We start from the raw sequence: 21,422 nt of genomic DNA, 5'->3' as shown, positions 1-21,422 counted from the left end.
CCCCATCTGCCTCTCTCAGCTCTGCCCACCTCCAGCATCTCACCCACTCCTCCTACGCTGAGCCCAAAGGGAACCTCAGTGCCTCTCACGTGGGCCCAACCGAACAGCACAGGGAAAGCTGCCTCCGTGGTACAGATTCTTTCACAACCTGTCCCAGACACCAGCGGAAGCCTGGCCCCACCGGCGTGCCAGACGCAGAAAGCCCTGCAATGCTCTGCTGAACCACAGCGCTGGATGCAGGGTCATTACACTCCTGCTGAGCGCTGTGCAAGCTGCGCGCTCAGCACCACCTATGCAGCAGTTGTTCCGCCGCACTCTGAACAGTCTTGTTTTGTAGCCCCTGGATGTAACACACAAACCACAGCGGGAAGCTACATTTTGTTCTACTGATCGTTCCTGCAGGGAGCTGAGGGGACAAGGGCTCAACTTCGGGAGGGAGGGGGCAGTGGCTGCATGATTAAAAATGGCACTTAGTCAGCACGGAGAGGAGCATGTGGGGAGCTTCACCAAGTGGTAAGAAAGGGATTTGGTTTTCCAACAGTGCTAGAAGCTTGGGGATGCAGAAATCAGGGTGGTTCTAATACCCTTGTTTTCCAAGCATTTCTGAAGTTGTACGGCAGAGGGGACATCTGCCCTTCCAGACGATAGCTCAATACCAGGTCTCGTGGCAAGACTATTGCTGAGACCACCTTGAAGCACGAAAGACAGACCCAGAGCATTAGTTACTTTCTAAGATGTATTGTCATCTCCACCAAGTCATTACAATGTTGGTTACAAGTGTGCACTCCAAAAGAACAGGAACAAAAACAAAACAAAAAAGCCATCACAGTGTTGTTAGGACTAGAACATCAGTCCCACGACCGATATGTTAAATGATACATTTCAGCCTTAAGGCAGAGAAACAGTTACATTTTAAATGTAAAGGATTTTTTTTTAAAATGCCATCTGAGTTAATTTCAACTAAGTACAAAAGGTTGTTAAATTACAAACACCAACAAAAAAGTATTTCAGTTCAAAAGCCACATCTGCGTGAAAAGCTCTCAACCCGAAACAGGCAGGTGGGGGCTCTTCCTCTCCCCATGGCTGGGAATTCACAGGCCAAGACACCGCTTGCTTTATAGTGACTCGCTGAACGACTCAGACACGCGCTGCCCCAACGTGTCCAGGGCTGAATTAGCAACCTTTGTGCCTAGTTCCCCTAATGCAATTTACAAACAGCCGAGAGGCCAAAGCCAAGCTCCAGTGCAGCTGGAAGCGGTGCAGCGGTCCCTGCAGGATCTATGCTGCAGAGACACGACAGCAGATCGCTGCAGCATGGGCAAGCCAGGCTGCTCCATCAACCATAGTGCTGCAGGGCCAGGCTTTGGACTCGCAAAACAGGGATCAAGGCTATTTCAGAGCTAATGGGAGAGGAACCCATTTATGGTACATGCACAGCAAGTGTTCCTCCTTGGGGATCAGACCGAACAGCCCCCGTCCTTGGAAGTGGATCTGTTAAGGCTGGTTGCATCACCTTCCATTTACACAGAAGCAACACCCAAGTGCTGGGTACAAATTGTACATGGGCTTATCCTGCCGAACCGGTTTGCCCAAGAACAAGGCTGAAGGAAAAGCAGCCTGCAAGCAAGAGGACAGCTCTTCAGAAAGCCAAGGGCATGCCTGGAAAGCTGCATGCTCCTCTTTGGGTCCCATTTAGTGGAGAGTCCCAAGGCAGCAGGAACTCTGCCTTTGCTGGATGCAGCGTGCACTGGTGGGGCAGCAGAGACTGGATTTTGCCCTGCCTCGGCGCATGCTGCTTCCAGTCTGTTTCAGGTTGAGAGTTTGCACACACTTGGAGAACAGAAACTTCCCACAACACAGTTACTAGCAGGGTTCGCTCCAGAAAGAAAGAGGAGCTTCTAAATTAAGTGGTGACAACGGCCAGCATGTTCCTGTCAGACTGCTAACACTCAGAGGCCCTTTCCCAGACATCTAAGCTTAAACAATGTCAGAAATTAACTTGCTAATTTCAGAGTTGAAGAAACAAAGTAACATCAGATATTTCCTTGGGGAGGTGGTTACATTCCTGGCTACCTGACTGACAGAGATTCCTATAGCCAGCTTAACAGAAAGGGCCAGTTCATTTTTAAAACAAAAAACCAGGACAGAACCAAGCCAGCTTCATTCAATACACTATGATGGGAAAAAGGTCAAACATTTAATAACGGGGGCAGGGGAATCACAAGAACTTGTAACTAAGGAGCGACCCTTGTGTTCAGTATTTCAACGCCCTCCATGACCCAGTGAATGGGGCAGCGGGGAGAGAGGAGGTTTGCAGGAGAGCCCCACTAAACACCTAAGAGGGAAGGGTGCCCGGCCCTGGGCACAATACTGATGCAGCAGGGCGCTGCAGGTGGGAGCCCGCTGGCCTCACCTAAGCACAGCGAAGGGGACGTCTCTTGAGTCAGAGTTTCCTGCTTGCTGGCGGTGCCGATTCCGGGGCTGGAACTTCTGAGGCGGGTGTCCCTACGTATTTCTCCTTTCCTTTGATTTTTCACTTGTGCTGTCCTAGAGGGGAGGATGCAAGCCACAAGGTTAACACGCTCTCCACACCGTTCACAAGCTCTCAGCATAGGGTCACTTCTATCACCTAGGTGGGCCAAACGTTCCCCACACCAGGGCACTAGAAAGCAGCCATCGTCCTCCCACCGCCCTTTGCCTCGGCTGCGCCACCAGATTCAACCTCCAGGATCTCGCTTCAAGGCAAACTCTGTCTGCACAGTGGTTAAGTTAAATAGGCCAGTGAGGAGTTGGGGCCTGAACTTTCCTCACTGTTACTGGTTAAAGCCAGGCATCTCGGAAGGGATTCCCCTGTTATCAGAGGACCTCAAAGCACTGAACAAAGGTGCATATTCTTCCCATTTTATGGATGGGAGAAACTAAGGCCCAAGGTCACACAGTGAGTTAGAGGCAGAGCCAGGAATCGATCCCAGGCCTCTGCCTCTCCTTCTGATGCAGGGAAAGCGACCCGTGGTTCTGTGCACGCTGTGACTGAGGCTCACTAAACTCTTACGGTGCACTGGATGATATTTACGAGGACACCAAAACACACACAAAAGTGCGTAGCGCTGGAGAAAGGAAATGGTACTCAGCAGAGAATTGATTCTCATCATCTCTGTACAGACTTTAAACCTGCCCCTTAAGCCTCTACATGGTCAAGGGGTCGGCATTTATTTTTCTCGAGGAATCACAATTTCCTAAGTGAGAACTGGATTTTAAGTATCTTTTTCTCTAAACAAAAAGGAAACCAAGAGTCAACTTGGGACTTACTTTGTACGTGGGTTTAGATTTAAAGTATTTAGAAACTCAAATTAACTGGAGCCCTGCTTACAACCTGCAACGAGAAGCTGGAGTTTGGGACACGTCAAAAGGTTAGACAGTTGAAGATTTTCTTGAAAACAACACATTTCTTGAGGGAGGAGAGGGAGGGGGGGAGAGAGACATCGCAGGCCACTGGGAAAACTGCTCCCACAGGGTCTCCCACAGCAGTGCACGGCAGAGGGGTCAGTACCTCAGGAGGCGGTGGCTTGATAGTCACGGGCTGGGATGTTCTTCGTGGAGGAGAAGGTTTCGGCTGTGCTTGCTGCTGGACAGTGTTGTAGTAGGTGACCCCTCCGTACACCTGGGCCTGGATCCCCCAAAGAACGGAAAGGGTCAGTTCTTCCTGACACAGGGTGCAGCTGCCCGGGCGTCCGCAGGCTTCGGCCTGGCTTTCTTTAGAGGGTAAAACAGCTTTAAAAACCGCATTTCTCTAAAGCCAGAAGGGAGCAGAGCCACCCTGGGAGCGCAGCCAGTTAGGGTTCACGGTGCGCTGTGGAATGCAGTTGCCGAGCTTTGTCTGCAAACACCTGAAAAAGGAGTGAGCTAGAGGAGCGCACTCCACTCCGGACAGCTTGCCCAGGCAGTCCGGGATCACTGGCAGAGGCCTTGCTGCCAGGGTTAGTCGTCTGACTGGGTCAGTCTACAGCTAAGCTGGTTGGATTCCTAGATGATAAGGTCAGATGGGGTCATTATGCCCTGCATGGCTTTTCAATAGGTCATATAATGTTTCCACTTTAAAACAACAACTGGTCTATGCTCAAGGTAGCGGATAATTCCCCATCATACCCAGACCATGTCCAGGAGCCCAGGGGTCCTGTGCTTACTCCAGATCAAACTTTCTCTCTTCAGCTAGGCCAGCAGAGAAGGGAAAGGTCAAAACTGTTTAGGTGGGTTACAAAACTGCACCTCTTTTGTCTTGCCACTGAGTGTCACCCGTGTGCCATTTGCAAGACGGCCTCAATGATAGAAGGTTCTGACCTGCCACAACTCCCATAATTAGCAGGATGCCCTGGAAAAGCTCACACGCCCCCAGAAAGTCAGAACCTCGAGACAAACACTATATGGCTACAGGACTTGAGCCAGTGGACGTACAGGCCTGGCAGTTAAAAGAGAGCCCCCATCTGGCTTCCAGCAAGTCACACAAGAACCTTTCCCAAACCTTTGGGACTGATGTCAGAGGTTTTTCCTGGCCCAAAAGTGGCCTTTGGGCTACCACATAGCTGAGATCACAAACACCAGACCGTGTCCAGCCTGCTGTCTTGGTTTAACAAATAAAAGGAAGTAGGCTCTAAAAGAGAATCCAGTAATTCTCTGTGCCTGCCTTAGCTTGGACCATGAACAGACCCGTCTAGTTAATGTACTTCTAGGCAGCTTCACTTTCCTGGTTCTCTTGCCCTGGTAGAGTATTTAAATTCTTGGCCCAAACGATACACATGCCATCAGGGAGCTTACGACTAAAATTCAAATTGCGGTTCCAGTGTGGGTGAACCAGGGAGGTCAGATCAGGCTCCTTCTGTTCCCCAAATTAAGTAGGAAGCAAAATGTTTTCCTCATTCATGCTCTTGACTAAAATTTAGTCTGCTTTAAAAGTCTGCTTTAATAACCTAGGTTTCAGAGTAGCAGCCGTGTTAGTCTGTATTCGCAAAAAGAAAAGGAGCACTTGTGGCACCTTAGAGACTAACAAATTTATTAGAGCATAAGCTTTCGTGAGCTACAGCTCACTTCATCGGAATGCATCCGATGAAGTGAGCTGTAGCTCACGAAAGCTTATGCGCAAATAAATTTGTTAGTCTCTAAGGTGCCACAAGTGCTCCTTTTCTTTTTAATAACCTAGTGTGTTGCCTCCTCTAGGGAGCAACCCCACATGGCAGGGAAACCAGCTGCTACCCCAGGCTGTCTCAAAAGCCTTACAACATATGGACCCATCCAGGATAGGATTCCATAGCTCCACGCTTAAAGAACTGCTGCTCAAGACAACCGAAACGTGCTGTAGCCAGCTCACCTGTGTGCTGGGATACAGATGGGGAGGAGGTGGTGGTGGGAGTGCTCCTGGGGGATAGGGGTAACTGGGATTCCCAAAATTCATGACTCCAGGAGGGGAGAAATAGGTGGGTGCGAGCAGCTGCTGTGGGGGTGGTTGCCCAGGAGGCATGGAGACTGGTGGAGGATATAAGCCAGGGTTAGCCAAAGGTGCTGGTGTCTGGTGTGGATGTAAACCTAGGAAGTGAAACAAAATAAATCCATATGTAATGTCACCTCTGAAACCAATGCATCTTTGGAAAAGGCTGGGATTGTTTGGTTGCCAAAGTGAATTAGCATCTCTGGGTTAGCCTTGCTCTGACCTTCACTATCTTAATAAGGAGGGCGTTTATAGAACAAGAGCACTTTGTGAAAGACTTCTTGGCATGCGATCATGACAGACTAACTCCTGCACTGTTTAAGACAGGAAAGTTCACACACAAATAGTAGAACGCTGACAGCAGCCTCCAGTTTCCCAAGAAAGTGGTGAGTCTCCTAACATATGGATCATATTAAAACGGACTGGACAGTGTACCAGTAAGTTACTTACTATGGGGGAAACAATCCCACATTAGCCTTTGGGCAAGTTGAAGAGACGTGCTGTCTCCCTGATTTCTGGGATCCTTCACATCTAATTGCTGCTGGGTCAGAGAAGCAGCGAAGCATTTCCCATCCAGGAGGAGGAGGGGGGTGGGCTGCTTCAAGCTTTCCATTAAAACGGGGATGTGACTTAGCCAACTATTCTGCACAAAACCAGCAATGTTCTACCCAGAAGTTTCCAAGACACCCTCAAGAGGTCTTGGACCTGCACTGGCCATAAGCAAAGGAGATGCAGCAGTTAACAAAACACATTTACATGGACATATATGACATTTAACAAAGATCACATCACTTATTCATGGCAGCACCATGGGAGAGAGCATGGGGGAGGGATAGCTCAGTGGTTTGAGCATTGGCCTGCTAAACCCAGGGTTGTGAGTTCAATCCCTGAGGGGGCCCATTTAGGGATCTGGGACAAAAATTGGGGATTGATCCTGCTTTGAGCAGGGGGTTAGACTCGATGACCTCCTGAGATCCCTTCCAACCCTGATATTCCATGATCTAATGCTTAAGAAATGGACACATGCCTTTGTCCCAATGTTCAGAGATGCTGCTGTAAATGAAACTGAAGGGCCTTCAATTTTAGCCTTAAACAGATCAGCAACCTTCACATTGCGCTTTCCATTTTCAAAATGCAATACAGATGCCCACTGGTTTAGCCACGAGCTGGTAGGTGAATATGCCTCATTTTACAGATGGGGAAACAGAAGTTAAATGCCTGAGCCCAGGCCAGAGGGAGTCTACATCAGACTGGATTACAACTCAGGAGTTCTTGATTCCCAGGCCTGTGCTCAGACAGGACCTTCCTCAAATGCAAGGTTAGCAAGTTTGCTTGTGCAGGCAGGGAGGTGAGAGACAGTGGCTCACCTGGATGTGGGAGGTGCATTTCTGGCTGTACAATCATACTCTGGGGTGGCAACGGGGCAGGATTCTCGCTGTGTGTGTAGATTGGTCCCTGGAATTGTACTGCAAGAGAAAACAGTTTGCGAGGAAACAAAAGTTATTTAGCTTATTCTGCTGTAATGAAAGTCACGTTGATTACAGAAGTCAAAGAGCCACTGCATTTGAGAGCTGTTGTATTAGAAACACTGCCAACTGCATATGCCATCCGGCAATGGGATCACATGCCCAATGGGATCCCAGAGGGAGAGCTCCCAGCCATCTCCTATCTGTAATGGAACACACCACTTACGTAGCTTCCTCCTTTAATGCTTTGAACATCTAGACTGATTTTCAACATCTCATTTACTCCCCAATCTCTCCCTCATAAAATGCCAATGAAATGATTTCTACCATGTTTCAATTTCCACTTCTCATGATCTAGAACAATGTCTGAATTTCCAAAGCTGCAGACGACCACACAATGATGAAGGTAATGTCAGTAGGTGCTTTACAAACTAGGGCAGAGATTAAATCCAGAAAACTCTGTCGTCATGGACATTTAAGAAAGATTTCAGGAAATCATTTCATATTAAGCTTTAAAATTTTAACCATGTCTATATTGGATCTATAACTAGTTGACCATGTCCCGTTCAAGAGGAAGGATCTCTTCAAGTACTCATGAAAAGCTCCCAATAATTAACCTGGTTTTATGTCTGTACGAAAACATCACATATCTCTTCCCACTGATGGAGTAGCTTCTTAAGTAGCCAGGAACACCCCCCCCCCCCCGAAAGCTCATTTCTGAGTGTGCTAAAGAACTGAGTGAAGAGGAACTGAAGCTGCAGAGGTCACTCACGTGGATCATAATAGTGCCCTTCCATGATGCTGATGTGCATGGGGGGAGCAGGCTCTGGAACTGGTGGCCGCTGACGCTGGGATGAGTAACGCTTTGCACGGCCCCCCTGTACTCCCTGAAAGAGTTCAAAGGCATCTGTGAGCCACAGAGAGTTACAAAGAGGAATTTGTCACAGCTCTAACCAGTATTACCCACCCAACCTACCTGGAAATCTATATTCAGCTTAAAAAAATAAAACGGTAAACGCGTCTACACAAGGAAAGGAGAAATGCTGGTATGCCACAGCCAGGTTCAAAGCATTAAAGCACAGAACCAAATCAACACTGACTTAAAATTACTAAAAAGAAAAGTTACACTCAATACAAGATTCCCAGCTTTACCATTTCCTCCATCCTGTTAAACGGAGGTGGTGGTCCAGCTCCCATGTGCATATGATTAGGAATACCTAGGAAAAGAGAGACACTGGTTACTAAGGTTTCAGAGTAGCAGCCGTGTTAGTCTGTATTCGCAAAAAGAAAAGGAGGACTTGTGGCACCTTAGAGTAACAAATTTATTTGAGCATAAGCTTTCGTGAGCTACAGCTCACTTCATCGGATGCATTTGGTGGAAAAAAAAAGCTTATGCTCACGAAAGCTTATGCTCAAATAAATTTGTTAGTCTCTAAGGTGCCACAAGTACTGGTTACTAAGTCTTACACTCGTCTTCAACAGTAAGTGATCTTATGCATCGGAGGTGTTGCTAGAAGTCATCTGCCCTCTTATATGAAATGCAGTACAGAAAATGTCACTGTTTTAGAGGAGTTACTGCAGTAAGAACAACATATGCCTTGCAAACTTCAGTGAAAATGTATACATCATAAGGAGCTTTGATGATGATAAAGTCCTTAAAACTTCAGCATGTATTAGAGAAGTTAAGGTTTTATACATTTCAGGATAAGTACAAAGGGACTCTGACAATTATTTTACCATTGCGTGACTGGCGCTGTGGCTGTATAAAGTATATATGAAGAGGAGAATCCTGAAATGGAATATCCTGGATAAATGATACAAGAAACAGACCAAGTCTGCTAGCTTCTTCCTAAACACATCTTGGCTTCAACTCCTACTCTCAGATCAAAGCTCTCACCCTATTGGGAGAGTCTGGGGCCAGGATTGTGTCTAGATCATAAACAAGTATCTTCGTGGATCCCTATAGCTCCAGTTGAAACTCACTAAGCAAGACAGCCCTTATCATGGGTTTCTAATCATCCGTTTTCAAATTCAAGCAGCAGCAGGTCACATGCCACAACAGGAGTTGTGGGGACAGCTGGACAAATTTAGGAGTGTGATGGGATGACAGGGTTGCTTGTGATGGTGAGGGGCAGGGCTCAGCAGCCATGGGGCTCACTTCCTCTTTACATCTCATGTTCCCAAAAGCTCATGCTTCAGGGGTCCAGCCAGCTACACACAGGGGTCAAGGAAGGGAATGTATTCGGAGTTTGTTCTGGAGATGGGCACTGGCCGGAGTGGGCCAGGGCTCAGAGGTGACACTGAACATTCTCTCTCAGGGACTTGGATGGCTGGTTCTTGCTCCTATGCTCTAACTGATCGCCATGTATGACAATGGAAAGGAATTTCCCCCAGGTCAGATGGGCAGTGACGGGGATTTTCACCTTCCTCTGCAGCATGCAGGTCACTTGCTAGGATTATCTGGGTGTCTCATTTCCCAGCCACTGCAAGGGCCTCAGTCCCCACCCTATTCACTGTCTACAGCACATAATAATCTAGTCTCCTGAGGGCTGGGATACTTCGATCTCATTATCGTTGGCTGGGGTTAGCCTGCGGTGATGTGGGTGGCCTGTGACAGGAGATCAGGCTAGAAGACTGGGAGGTCCCCTCTGGCCTTGAACTCTGACTACATGTAAAAATCTCAATCTTCGTGTCATAGGGTTAACCCCACCCCACCCCGAGTGCCCTCATGTGGCAGGCCAAGCCACAAGTGCGCCTGCCTCAGTTTCCCATCAGGTAACCCAAGAACTCCAACTTCAGCCTCTCTTGCTTCAATAATGCCCTTCCTTGGAGCCGGTTTATCATGAAAACCATAGTGTAAATTGTCCAAATCCCAAATTCCAACAATCCATTTCTCACCCCCACTGCAAGCAGTCCTTAAAAATCACATCCTCTCGGCCATTCCACAACACATTCCAGCATCTTCCACCACCCCTGGACTCCGTGTCAGTCCTCCTCTGTCCCTCTGTCAGGACAGCCACCCCAGCTGGAGTGCAACCCTGCACCTAACAGCAGGAACCCCCACTGCCTCTCTGCTAGAGATCAGCCTCGCCAAGGGAGCATCCCTCACGCCCCTGGCCCCTCTGCTGTCAGCCCCCAGCTTCAGCTCTCTGTCTTAGACATTCATAGGCAACTCTCTCTGCTGCTCTTCCTGCCTTCAGCCCTGCTTGGCTGTGGCCCCTACTATAACCTCCAGTCCCCCAGGCTTTGCCAGCTCTCACCAGCTGCTTTTCCTGACTGAACCAGTGTGCCCCAAATTACTTGGGGGCTCCCTCTCAGATTCTCCCAGATCCTTCATAGCCCCTTATGCTGTCCTGAAATCTTAACTGGCCAAACTGGGAGCACCTGGTCTGGCATAGGGCAGCTAGATCTGCTTCATTTTCTGGGGCCGGTCACCCTGTGACAGTCAGAAACTGATCAGAGTTACTTCCAACACAGTGCAAGTGAGCAAGGCAATTATCAGGCATGCACAAGTACCGATTACATTGTTGATATACGTTTGTGTGTGGAATGCCTCCCAAACCTGCTCACCTACCCAAATTCTTCCTAAAAACTAACTCCTGCCATCGCACCCAGGCGGCAGGAAAGGCTTGCTACAAGGGGATGCTCAGGAAAGTTAATCCGAATTCAAGGTGTGAATGAAAGTGGAATAGTTAAACCACATTAAACCCTGGTGTGGATGCTCTTTATTCAGAACTAAAGTGGCCTTAAAAAGAAAGGAATTATCCAGATACATACAAGTCTCATTGATCATGTGGTAGGAGTATTACCAGTTGTACTGGTATAATTATACTGCGATAAAACCTTATATGGATACTTTTATTCTACTACAAATGGATTTTTTTGGTTTAGCTTAAAGCCCTTCCCCAGAGACGTAAACTAAACCAAAAAAGGGCCACCCTTCATCAGCATTAAGAGTGTCCACAAAATGACTTATGCAGGTTTGACTGTATCCAATTTAAAGTCCCACCTTAGCTTAAATTGGTCTAACTTTCCTTGGTAAACAAGCCATGAGTGCCATTGCTTCAATCCTGTCAGATTCCACTCCAGGCAGCAGGAGAAACTGCCTAGCACCCAAGCTCAGTGCACAAGAACGGAGGATTTGCCATTCCCAATCAGACCATTGGTCCATTTAGTCTGCAGTACCAGGCTACATGTAGCTAATTACAGAACATTGTACACAAAAGGAGGAAAATTCCTTCTGTTTGTCCCAGACGCACCGCCCTTAGGTTTCATCGAGTATCCCCTTGTTCTCAACATGAGACATGGCAAGAGAGGGAATGATCAGTTCTTATCATACTCTCCCCAGCCCCAAATTACTCCATCTATTTCCTATGAATTCCAGGCTAAATAAACCCTCTTTTTGGAGGATTGGGTTGGGAATCTCTTGCCATTACATGGATCTTCACCAGCTCTCTCGCAACACTTTTTTGGACCATTTCAATCTCTACTCCTATCTACGGGGAGGCAGCTAATACCGGAACACAGTACTCCCAAGGAGACTCATCATTGTTCAGCATTCCACACGTTGTTTGCTTAATCCACTCAACCATCCCATAGATAACAGCTGCTTTTTACTAGGCAGATATCCTAAAGGACCCACAAGTCTTTCCCTAGTTCCTCTCAAAAGATGATCCACATTCAGAGCCCTTCAGCTCCTACAAGAAGTTTACATTTGTGTTTACGTGCATTAATCCTCCCCACATCATGTCATCCAGTCTGTCTTTCAGTCTATGTGCAGTTTCACAATCCTTCTGTTATTAAGCTAAGCAACTTAGTATCAGCAGCAAACCTACCGATGTCTGCAGACAGGCACCAGTGACATGCAGCTTTTGAGGTTGAGGAGAGCCAGCAACTCGCCTAACAGCAAGGAGTGTTGGGGAATGCTTGTCAAATACAGCAATATAAATTCTTATTCCTCTGCAAAGGGCCTGGGGACCCATATCCATGGAAAGCAGAGAGGATCTGATTTAAAGCGTTCTACTCCAACCAGGAGTAAATCACATGGAACTCAACGTATCTACCCGAGATCAAAGCCTGCAATTCCAGCAAGCTAGGTGCTCTGGCACTTATGCTTAGACAATTAAGCTATTCCTCAAGCTCCGATTAACTGTCAGACCATTAAAGCCACAGCAGTTGTGCTGCATTCAGTGGGGAAAGCCAATGAAAACCCAATGGCTCATGGCACTTACCCCGAAGTTCCCGAGGCGGTATGAACGGAGGCTGTCCTTGGGTCCAGGTCTGCTCAGTTAGATTCAACTGAGTCATGTCTTGCTCAAGTCCATCCATGCTGGATTCTACTGGTGTCTCCCAACTACCGGCCTTCGCTGGTGGAGGGGGCGTCACTACCTGCACTGGTTTCGGAGGCACTGGTGTCAATCCTTCTGGAGGTGGAACTTCATCTGCCAGCTTTCCTGCATCGCCAGCTTTATTCCTGGTCCTCCTGGCCCGGGAGTAGGATTTTTTTTCGATGGGTCTATCTGGTGGCAGCTGTACAGAGTCTGTACTCGGGGTCTGGCTTTCCAAAATGATCTCTTCCTTCTTGGCAGGACTGCTGTGAACATGCACACTCTCTGCTTCAGGAGAGGGGTCTCTCTCCGGGGCTTGTTCAACACGCCTCGCCCGGTAACTGCTCTCCTGTTTAGCCTGCTCACCTGTTCGAGAGAGGTGCTGGCCGTTTGCTTCCACAGCTCGGTAGCTTGGACGGTTCTCTTTGTAGCCACCCACCCTTGGAACGTTTCTGGCTGGGGGCATCCTACCCATGCCTGCGGAGTGCCGGCTGATGAAGGTTCGTGTTGGCAGCGGAGCACTATCAGAGTCCTGGTGTCTTGGCGGCTTGTTTTGCCTCTCGTTGGCCCAGTTTGGCTCTCGCTGTGGAGGGCTCCCAAACCTTAAGGGGTGGGGGAGGAAACGCAAAGGATCAGAAACAAAGCCCCGAGTTGCACCACTGGGAGGTATTTATGAGCACTAGGGCAGCAATTACCCCTTAAGATCCTTTCCCAAAGACAATACACCAAGACAACCTATTCTACCTGCCCATCCTGGAGCTGGCTTCCCCCAGAGCCCGAAGCTTTCGCTGCTTAGTAACAACACAATCCCAAGGCACTCCTCTCCCTGAGAAGCAGCACCCAGACATCTGACACGGATAAAGCAGAACATCATGCACCCATTAGTTCTTTGCCCAACTCCCACCTTCAAGTCCTTCCCAGTTTGATGCTTAACATCTCGGTGGCTGCAAGAAGGCTGATCTTTCTCCCCAGTACCTGAGGGGCCTTCTGATTGGACTCCCTAAGGCCTTGGCAACTCACCGTGGTTTGCGTACCCTCCTCGGCTTGATGTCGTCGGGATTGTGAGCTGACCTGATGTCATAGCCGTAGAGTGCAATCAGCTCTTGCCTGCTTTTGGGGGCTTGCTCATCTTCCCGGAATTTGTCATGTTCCCAGCGGCCCTCGTCTTTCCATAGCTTTCGCTGGCGACCCTTCGGCCTGGAGCAGGGATATGGAGAGACCCAACAGGTCTTTGCAAAGCCAAGGATATGTGGGTGGAATGAGCATGGACGTTCCCGACAGTACAGAATGCAAACAAAGGCTGCTCATTTCTCAGAAGGGGTGTGCATGGGAGACTGTGGAACATCTCCCCTTCCCCAACTCCATTCGCAGACTTTCAGGACTCAGAGTCACTGCCCTGCCAGCTTGGGGAGGCAGGCAGGATTTCCTTGGGAACCCCCCACTAGCACTCCTTCACATCAGCACAAGGCTCACAGTTCAACAGCAGCAGGCTCAGTGTGGGCTTCGGAAGCATTACCAGTCCCTGCTGCCTTACGAGCATGTGGAACCAAAGCCAGGCCTGGCAGAACGCTACCACTAGACAACTGGGCCACCACATGGCCACTTCTCACAAGTCTTAGAAAACCTCCCAGTTTGCCAAGTATTTAACACGGAAGCCAAGAGCAGTGATGTTTTAGGTGCTGGCTCAGGACTCAGCCTCTCTTTAGCCAGGGAAGTTTCACAAGTTTTACCTACCTGACTTCCTCCTCCTGAGTCTGTCCTCGGAGATCATGTTCAAAGAAGAGCCCTTTGCGGGGTATGTAAGCAGGGTTCTTCCGATCCTCATCATCATCCAAGTGCTTGGGGACCTTTTTCCCAACTTTATTCTCAGCTGGTTCAGTGCTCTCCTATCAAAATCAGAGAACTCATTACACTGCAGCAGCCCTTCTACGTACAGCCAGTCTCAACCCCAGGGATCCCAAGCACACATTAGATATCTACCTGCCCATCCCCGCTTTGTCTCTCGCCAGTCACAGCACCTTTCGGGTCAGGTTTCTCTTCCCCTTTCTCTGCTTTTCCTGTGGATTCACTGGCATTGTTACTCTCCTGCTTCAGCTCCACCTTTGAGCTTTCCTCCTCACTGTACTCCCCTTCCTCAGCCTGAAAACAAACATCCAATTGCTGAGACAAGATGATGTGATGTTCGCAGCAGATTCCCCAGTGAGTTATAGATGATGTGCCTAGATCTCCACAGCTCCAGCCAACCCCCATCCAGTACCTCTTTCTGGTGCTAAAGAGGGCCAACCATTTAACACAGAGGAAGGGAGGACCAGACTGATTCCTTTCTCCACAAATACCACAGAGCAATCCTAGGCCACCAACAGTCTAGAAGAATTCAGAGCAAATGTTGAAGAAAATCATAGCGCAACCAGAGCCATTTGTATAGCACCGTGAGAGAGAGTACCAAGGGGCGTGGCTCATGCCATCAGGCTCTGCTGCTCACATGGACCAGCTCTCCTTTCCCCCAGTGAAGTACTGGACCCAGCCACTGCTGGGTTTCTGAACTCCCTGGAACTGCGTGGTTGGCTGACTCCAAGCACTCTGCTAGCAAGAGACTGACCTCGTTTCACCCTCCGGAGACTGAAAGCCTTGCTCTGACTGGAATCCACACTAAAAATAGTATTTGCATGATTAACAAGACAACTGCTCTAGTTTCTCTTTCTATGCTGCATGTTCACATTGGAATTGCTGCTCCTTTTATTTACCTTTGGAAACACAGATTTTGCATTATATTTAGGTACAGCAGGAGAAGAGAGCTGTACTTGACTCACATAGCAGGGCCAGTGCATTAAAGTGGTGGGGTGTAGGGGGGGTTAGTTCAGTTGCTCTGGAGATATGGTTATTGGGTCCCTAGAGCCCCAATATCTGTATTTTCCAGAGATTTAGCTGCAGTTTGAACACAGGCCTCTGCAGAGACAGCATTATCCTGAGGGAGTCAGAAAAGGCACACTATGGAGAGAGGGGAAGAACTCATGATTTCAGAGCCCACTTCCCCCCACACATTCTGACCTGGCTTTGCAGCCTGCAGCAGCCCCCGAGCATTCACTGCAGGGAATGATACACTGAAGCAATGGCATGCCCAGCTAGCTACTTTTAAGCAAGCTTCCTCCCCGTCCCTTTCTCTGCCCCTCCACTGATTGTTTTGAGAGCATGTTTTTCCCCAGAAAGTTTCACTGAGCTATGCAGCACCCCATACACCTCAGGGGAGAAGTGTTTTGACCCTAAAACAGCTGGCAGGTGGTCATGGCCACTAGCAAACTTCCCAAAACATCCTTCAACCTCCTAGTCCTAAGTGTCCATGGGGCAATAGGCCAGTTTGCAGTCAGGGCTGCCTTACTGAACAAACTGGCTGTCCTCAGTGACAAACAGAGGGAATTACTGACAAGAAGTGTTCTCTTTTGTGAGAAGTGAATGGTCAGGCCACATTAATACAGAGGCTGAGCTGTGTCCAGTACTCTTTCAGTCAAAGAATAAGCTTTTCAAGTTCAATATTTATGTCTGAGTTACAGCTAATCAAGACATAGCAAGAGCTCTAATCCCCCTTTCCTTTACCTCCTGCTGCCGTTTTAAAGTCTGTCCCCTGATCTGTACCATTTGCTTTCACAGAGGAGCCAGGCCTTAGTTTTAAATCTACTAGCACTGCTTGTTGGCAGGGCAGCTCTTGGACCAGAGACCCGGTCAGTTTAAGGCAGGCTAGACAAAATGCTAGATTCACAGATTCCAGGGCCAGAAGGGACCATTGTGACCTGAATGCTTGGTCAGCAAAGGTCAGAGACCCATCCCCAAATAATTCCTAGAGCAGAGCATTTAGAAAAACATCCCATCTGGATTTAAAAGTGGCCAGTGCTGACCACCATTACCCTTGGTATCTCTAATATATTACAGTACCGCACTGGCCAGAGGGACAGACTTGATATCACTCGGTGGGATTTTCCATTTCTAACTTTGACAATTTATGCAACACAGCCAGCCTCAAGTACTCACACAGGCTGGATGCAAAGCCTTGCCTGTCATCCCATTTCTTGAGACAAAGGGAAACTCTCCAGCCAGGGTCAGTAGGACCCAGCAAGGCATATGAGCTGGTTTCTGTGCTCACATGATGCAAGAAAAAGAAGCTCTGAAGACTATTCTAGGTGTCAATATAAAGAATACCCTCACCTCGGAGTCTTCTGCACTTTCGTAATCCGAGAGAACAGCTAGAGAAGAGAAAGCAGAAGTTTGGCATAAATGGCGATAATAATGCAATAATGGTGTTTTCTCCAAACATGAATTAGTTTTGAATTGTAACACTTAGAGCATAATTCATCCACAGTCCAGTGTACAGACACACAAAGCATTCAAACCACAGACATGCTAAGCATTAATATTAAACTGGCCCTCAATCTCCCAGCTGAGCAGCATAACCAATGCTCCAGAGCTAATGCTTCAGAGGAAACAAACAGAACAGGCACTCAGACTGCAGCAGGGGAAGCAGAGAGACAATTGGCCTTTCAAAGTGGCCTCAGAATATGCATCTCACTTCTCCCTCCCAGCAGGACAGACCAAAGATACTTATTACTCACCATCTCCTTCGATGCCATCTTCACTTTCCTATTGAGAGAGACACACACAGAAACATTACTAAAAGAAAAGGAGTACTTGTGGCACCTTAGAGACCAACACATTATTTGAGCATAAGCTTTTGTGAGCTCCAGCTCACTTTATCAGATGCATTCAGTGGAAAATACAGTGGGGAGATTTATATACATAGAGAACATGAAACAATGGGTGTTACCATACACACTGTAAGGAGAATGATCACTTAAGGTGAGCTATTATCAGCAGGAGAGCGAGGGGGGGTGGGGACCTTTGGTCGTGATAATCAAGGTGGGCCATGTCCAGCAAGTTGACAAGAACATCTGAGGAACAGTGGGGGGTGCGGGGGGAAAACATGGGGAATAGTTTTTACTTTCTGTAATGACCCATCCACTCCCAGTCTTTATTCAAGTCTAAGTTAATTGTATCCAGTTTGCAAATTAATTCCAATTCAGCAGTCTCTCGTTGGAGTCTGTTTTTGAAGTTTTTTTGTTGAAGAAAAACTGGCACGGGCTTTGTTGCAAGGATAGGTTCCTGGGTTAGTGGTTCTGTTGTGTGGTTGCTGGTGAGTATTTGCTTGAGGTTGGGGGGCTGTCTGTAAGCAAGGACTGGCCTGTCTCCCAAGATCTGTGAGAGTGATGGGTCGTCCTTCAGGATAGGTTGCAACAAAGCCCGTTGCCAACTGTGTCCACATATCTATTCAGGGGACACCATCATAGGGCCTAATCACATCAGCCACATTATCAGAGGCTCGTTCACCTGCACATCTACCAATGTGATATATGCCATCGTGCGCCAGCATTGTCCCTCTGCCACGTATATTGGTCAAACTGGACAGTCTCTACGCAAAAGAATAAATGGACACAAATCAGACGTCAAGAATTATAACATTCAAAAACCAGTCGGAGAACACTTCAACCCCTTGGTCACTCGATTACAGACCTAAAAGTTGCAATTCTTCAACAAAAAAAACTTCAGAAACACACTCCAACGAGAGACTGCTGAATTGGAATTAATTTGCAAACTGGATACAATTAACTTAGTCTTGAATAAAGACTGGGAGTGCATGGATCATTTCAGAAAGTAAAACTATTCCCCCATGTTTATTCCCCGCCCCCGCACCCCCCACTGTTCCTCAGATGTTCTTGTCAACTGCTGGACATGGCCCACCTTGATTATCACTACCAAAGGTCCCCACCCCCCCTCGCTCTCCTGCTGATAATAGCTCACCTTAAGCGATCATTCTCCTTACAGCGTGTATGGTAACACCCATTGTTTCATGTTCTCTATGTATATAAATCTCCCCACTGTATTTTTCACTGAATGCATCCGATAAAGTGAGCTGGAGCTCACAAAAGCTTATACTCAAATAAATTGTTAGTCACTAGGTGCCACAAGTACTTCTTTTCTTTTTGTGAATACAGACTAACACGGCTGCAACTTTGAAACAGAATGTCAAGACATCTACCCTTCCTCACTGATCTCCACAGCGACGCGTTTCACTTCAGCACCATGAGTTTCTCTTTCAGGGTCAAGCCACACTGGTGTTATGCTTAGGCTACAAATGCCCCACGTGGTATTTAGCATCCTTCTCTCCAACTGCCTTCGGTTTTAAGAAAAGGGCCAGGAGGCAGGCTACCCGCTCACACCACATGCTTGCCCCAGGCACCTCCCCTTACGGACCTGCCCCGTGGGGCTCAGTCAGCCCCATTTGTTCCACAAGCAAGTCCCCGCCTGCCCCCCGAACCAAGCAGGAGAGGACACTGGCTCCCCCCGATCCAAACCTCAACACACCAAGGGAAGAGACCTGTCCCCAGCCCAGATGTGCGACACCCTGCCAATGGGGAAACAAGCCCACACCATCCAGCCCCCTTTCTCTCTGGGGGTGCAAGCTCACAATCCACGGAGGTGCCAAGCAACCTCCAGCCACTCAGCCCCCCCCCAAAATGCTGAACAGGGCCAGTCCCCTCCAGGCAGCCCCAGCTCCAATTTTGAGCCCCATGGCCTGCCCCAGCCTTGCTCACGTTCTTGGGGCCTCCGCCCCCCCGCCGCGAGGCTCACCGGGCCCCCCCGGGAACCGCCCCGGCCCCCCCGCCGCGAGGCTCACCGGGCCCCCCCGGGAACCGCCCCGGCCCCCCCGCCGCGAGGCTCACCGGGCCCCCCCGGGAACCGCCCCGGCCCCCCCCGCCGCGAGGCTCACCGGGCCCCCCCGGGAACCGCCCCGGCCCCCCCCGCCGCGACGCTCACCGGGCCCCCCCGGGAACCGCCCCGGCCCCCCCGCCGCGACGCTCACCGGGCCCCTCACTCACACACTCGGACTCCGCGGGCTCTTGGCGGCCCCGGCCGCGCTCTCGGCCCCGCGGCCCCGGCCCCCGGCGGGGAGGGTCCCGGCGGCGCCCCGGGCCGGTCTCGGGGGCGAGGCGGGGGAGCCGGAGCGGGCCGCGCCGGCCGGGGAGGCGACGCTGTCGGAGGCGGCCGAGTCGGACTCGTCCTCGCTGTCCTGGGAGGCCCGCTGCCGCCGCCTGTCCGCCATCTTGAAGGGTCTGGGGTGGGGAGCGCGCAGGGACCGACGGGACGGCGAGCGGACTACAGCTCCCAGAATGCACCGCGGGCCCACCCGCTTCCGGCCCCTCCCTAGGGGGAGAGGGGGTTCAAAATTCTATTTCCGGGCAGCCCGCTCCACTGCTCCCAAAATGCTTTGCAAGAGAGCCGAGGTGACCCGCCCTCAGGGAGCCGCTGAGCGTGGGGCGGGGCTATGACGTCATAGCGTGATTGCACGATGACGTCATGCTGGGATGACATCATTGCCCTGATTGGGCAGATCGCAGCCCTTTCCCTCTGCAGACCCCAGTGCAGGGCAAAGAGCCCCACTGGGCGCTCCCCCCCCCGATTGGCCATGGTGCAGGGGCTGGGCTGGGCTCCCCTCTGGAATCGGACCCACTTCTCTGGGGGAAAAGGACAAGCCTCAGATCCCATGTCTGGGAACTGGCCCACTAGTACACCGGGGTCAGGGGGCTGGACTGTTATGGGGCTCGCCCCTGCTGCAGGAGACCACTACAAGGGAAGTGAACAATCGAGGGTTAGCTGGGCGTGTTATGTACAAAGGTTCATTATGCTTTGGACACTGACCACACCTCTCACACACTTTCCTGCACAGCCACGGCTGCACCTATGTTTTTTCCACACGTAGCTCCATTTCATGCTCCTTCCGTGGTCCCATGTATCAGTTTCCAGCAAGGAAAGCGAGGGAGGCCTACCTTAGCTTGAAATGCTGGTAACTGTGGCCCCATTCCTCACTGGTAGGTAGGAGCCTAAACGCCCATTGATTTCAGTAGGAGTTCAAAAATATTTAGGTGCTTACTGAAATGAGAGGGAGCTGGACTCCCAACTATCCTTGAGTAGCTGGGTCTTTGGGACTAAGTGGGGGGTAGTAGGGAATTAGTCATCCACATTGTACACAGAAAGAAATGCAGACACAGAGGTGACGTGACTGGCACCAACAATGATAAAGTGTGGCATTTGCCTTCACTGGAAGCAGACAACAGAGGCACGTTGACCACACCTTCCCTGCGTCATTACCTACCTAACACACTTGTTCACCCTATGTAAAGTGAGGTGGTTCTCCACATATTCCGCAATAGGTTCATCTATCTCTTCCAGCATTTGAGGTACACCCCGTGCTCAGCTGTTATCTATGAACAGCAGCCACTGTCTTTGCCTTTTCATCCACCCATTTGCTTAAAGATTTGTAAAGAGAACAAAAAATTGAATCTGGAGCAAGCAGAATGACTGTTCCCTACAGAATTTATTAAAACTAGCATTTGGCAACAGGCCATTCAGCACTCACCACGCACTGACCCAGACCAAGGGGCAGTTTTTAAAGAGCCAAAGCAGGTTCTGGCAGATGTCTTTCAGAGCAAATTGGAGTCAGAATACAAACAGTCTCTGGAAACATTTTTAAGTTTTTTCATACATTTGAACAGTGGGTCCCACATATTTGGCTATGGAATTGAGGGCTAACTGGTTAGGACTTCAACCTGTCAGATGAAAGATCCTTAATGTAGTTTCTACCACTACCAAAAGAGAAAGAGACAAGGCATCAAGGATAGACAGTTCTTCCAATCCGCATAGTTCTAAGCCAGCTCCAGCAGCAGCAGCTGACATTTCTAAAACTGGTAACATCATTTCCATGGGAGATACCAAGCATGCAAAAGAGGCAGGCTATATTTTTAATTGGGTATGAGAATGTTTCCAAACAAGACATGTATAAAGGGTTTGAGACAAATGTGACCACAAAATGTACTTTTTTTTTTTTTTCTATTTTATTGTAAAAAAAATTTGATTTGTTTAAATTTTTAAACATACAGGCAGAATTGTTTAATACTCCCCATTAACACTGTTAATTCTAACAAACTGAAGCAGAAATTCAAAAAATTAACAGCCACAATAGTTTTTATTTACAACTGAACTTTTTTTTTTATAAGATATTTACAAGACGACCGATTTTACACATTAGAAATGGTATCAAAAGTATGC

At 49.1% G+C, this 21,422-nt stretch overlaps 1 protein-coding gene across 1 annotated transcript; it reads right to left on the bottom strand.

The window, feature by feature from the left end:
* Positions 1–722: 722 nt before the first annotated feature.
* CASC3 (CASC3 exon junction complex subunit) lies at positions 723–19,448 on the bottom strand. The gene is given in 14 exon segments (XM_038385185.2): positions 723–2,547; positions 3,551–3,667; positions 5,363–5,577; positions 6,847–6,945; positions 7,718–7,832; positions 8,098–8,162; positions 12,177–12,874; positions 13,293–13,469; positions 14,007–14,158; positions 14,253–14,411; positions 16,470–16,507; positions 16,874–16,901; positions 19,196–19,209; positions 19,212–19,448. Coding segments are annotated over 14 exon segments (2,127 nt in total). The 5' UTR covers positions 19,420–19,448; the 3' UTR covers positions 723–2,505.
* Positions 19,449–21,422: the final 1,974 nt, after the last annotated feature.

This window comes from Dermochelys coriacea, chromosome 27 (genome assembly GCF_009764565.3).
Source record: "Dermochelys coriacea isolate rDerCor1 chromosome 27, rDerCor1.pri.v4, whole genome shotgun sequence".
In the NCBI taxonomy this organism is placed as follows: domain Eukaryota; kingdom Metazoa; phylum Chordata; order Testudines; family Dermochelyidae; genus Dermochelys; species Dermochelys coriacea.
Note: the sequence above shows the minus strand (reverse complement) of the source record. Positions and strands in the feature narration are given on the sequence as shown.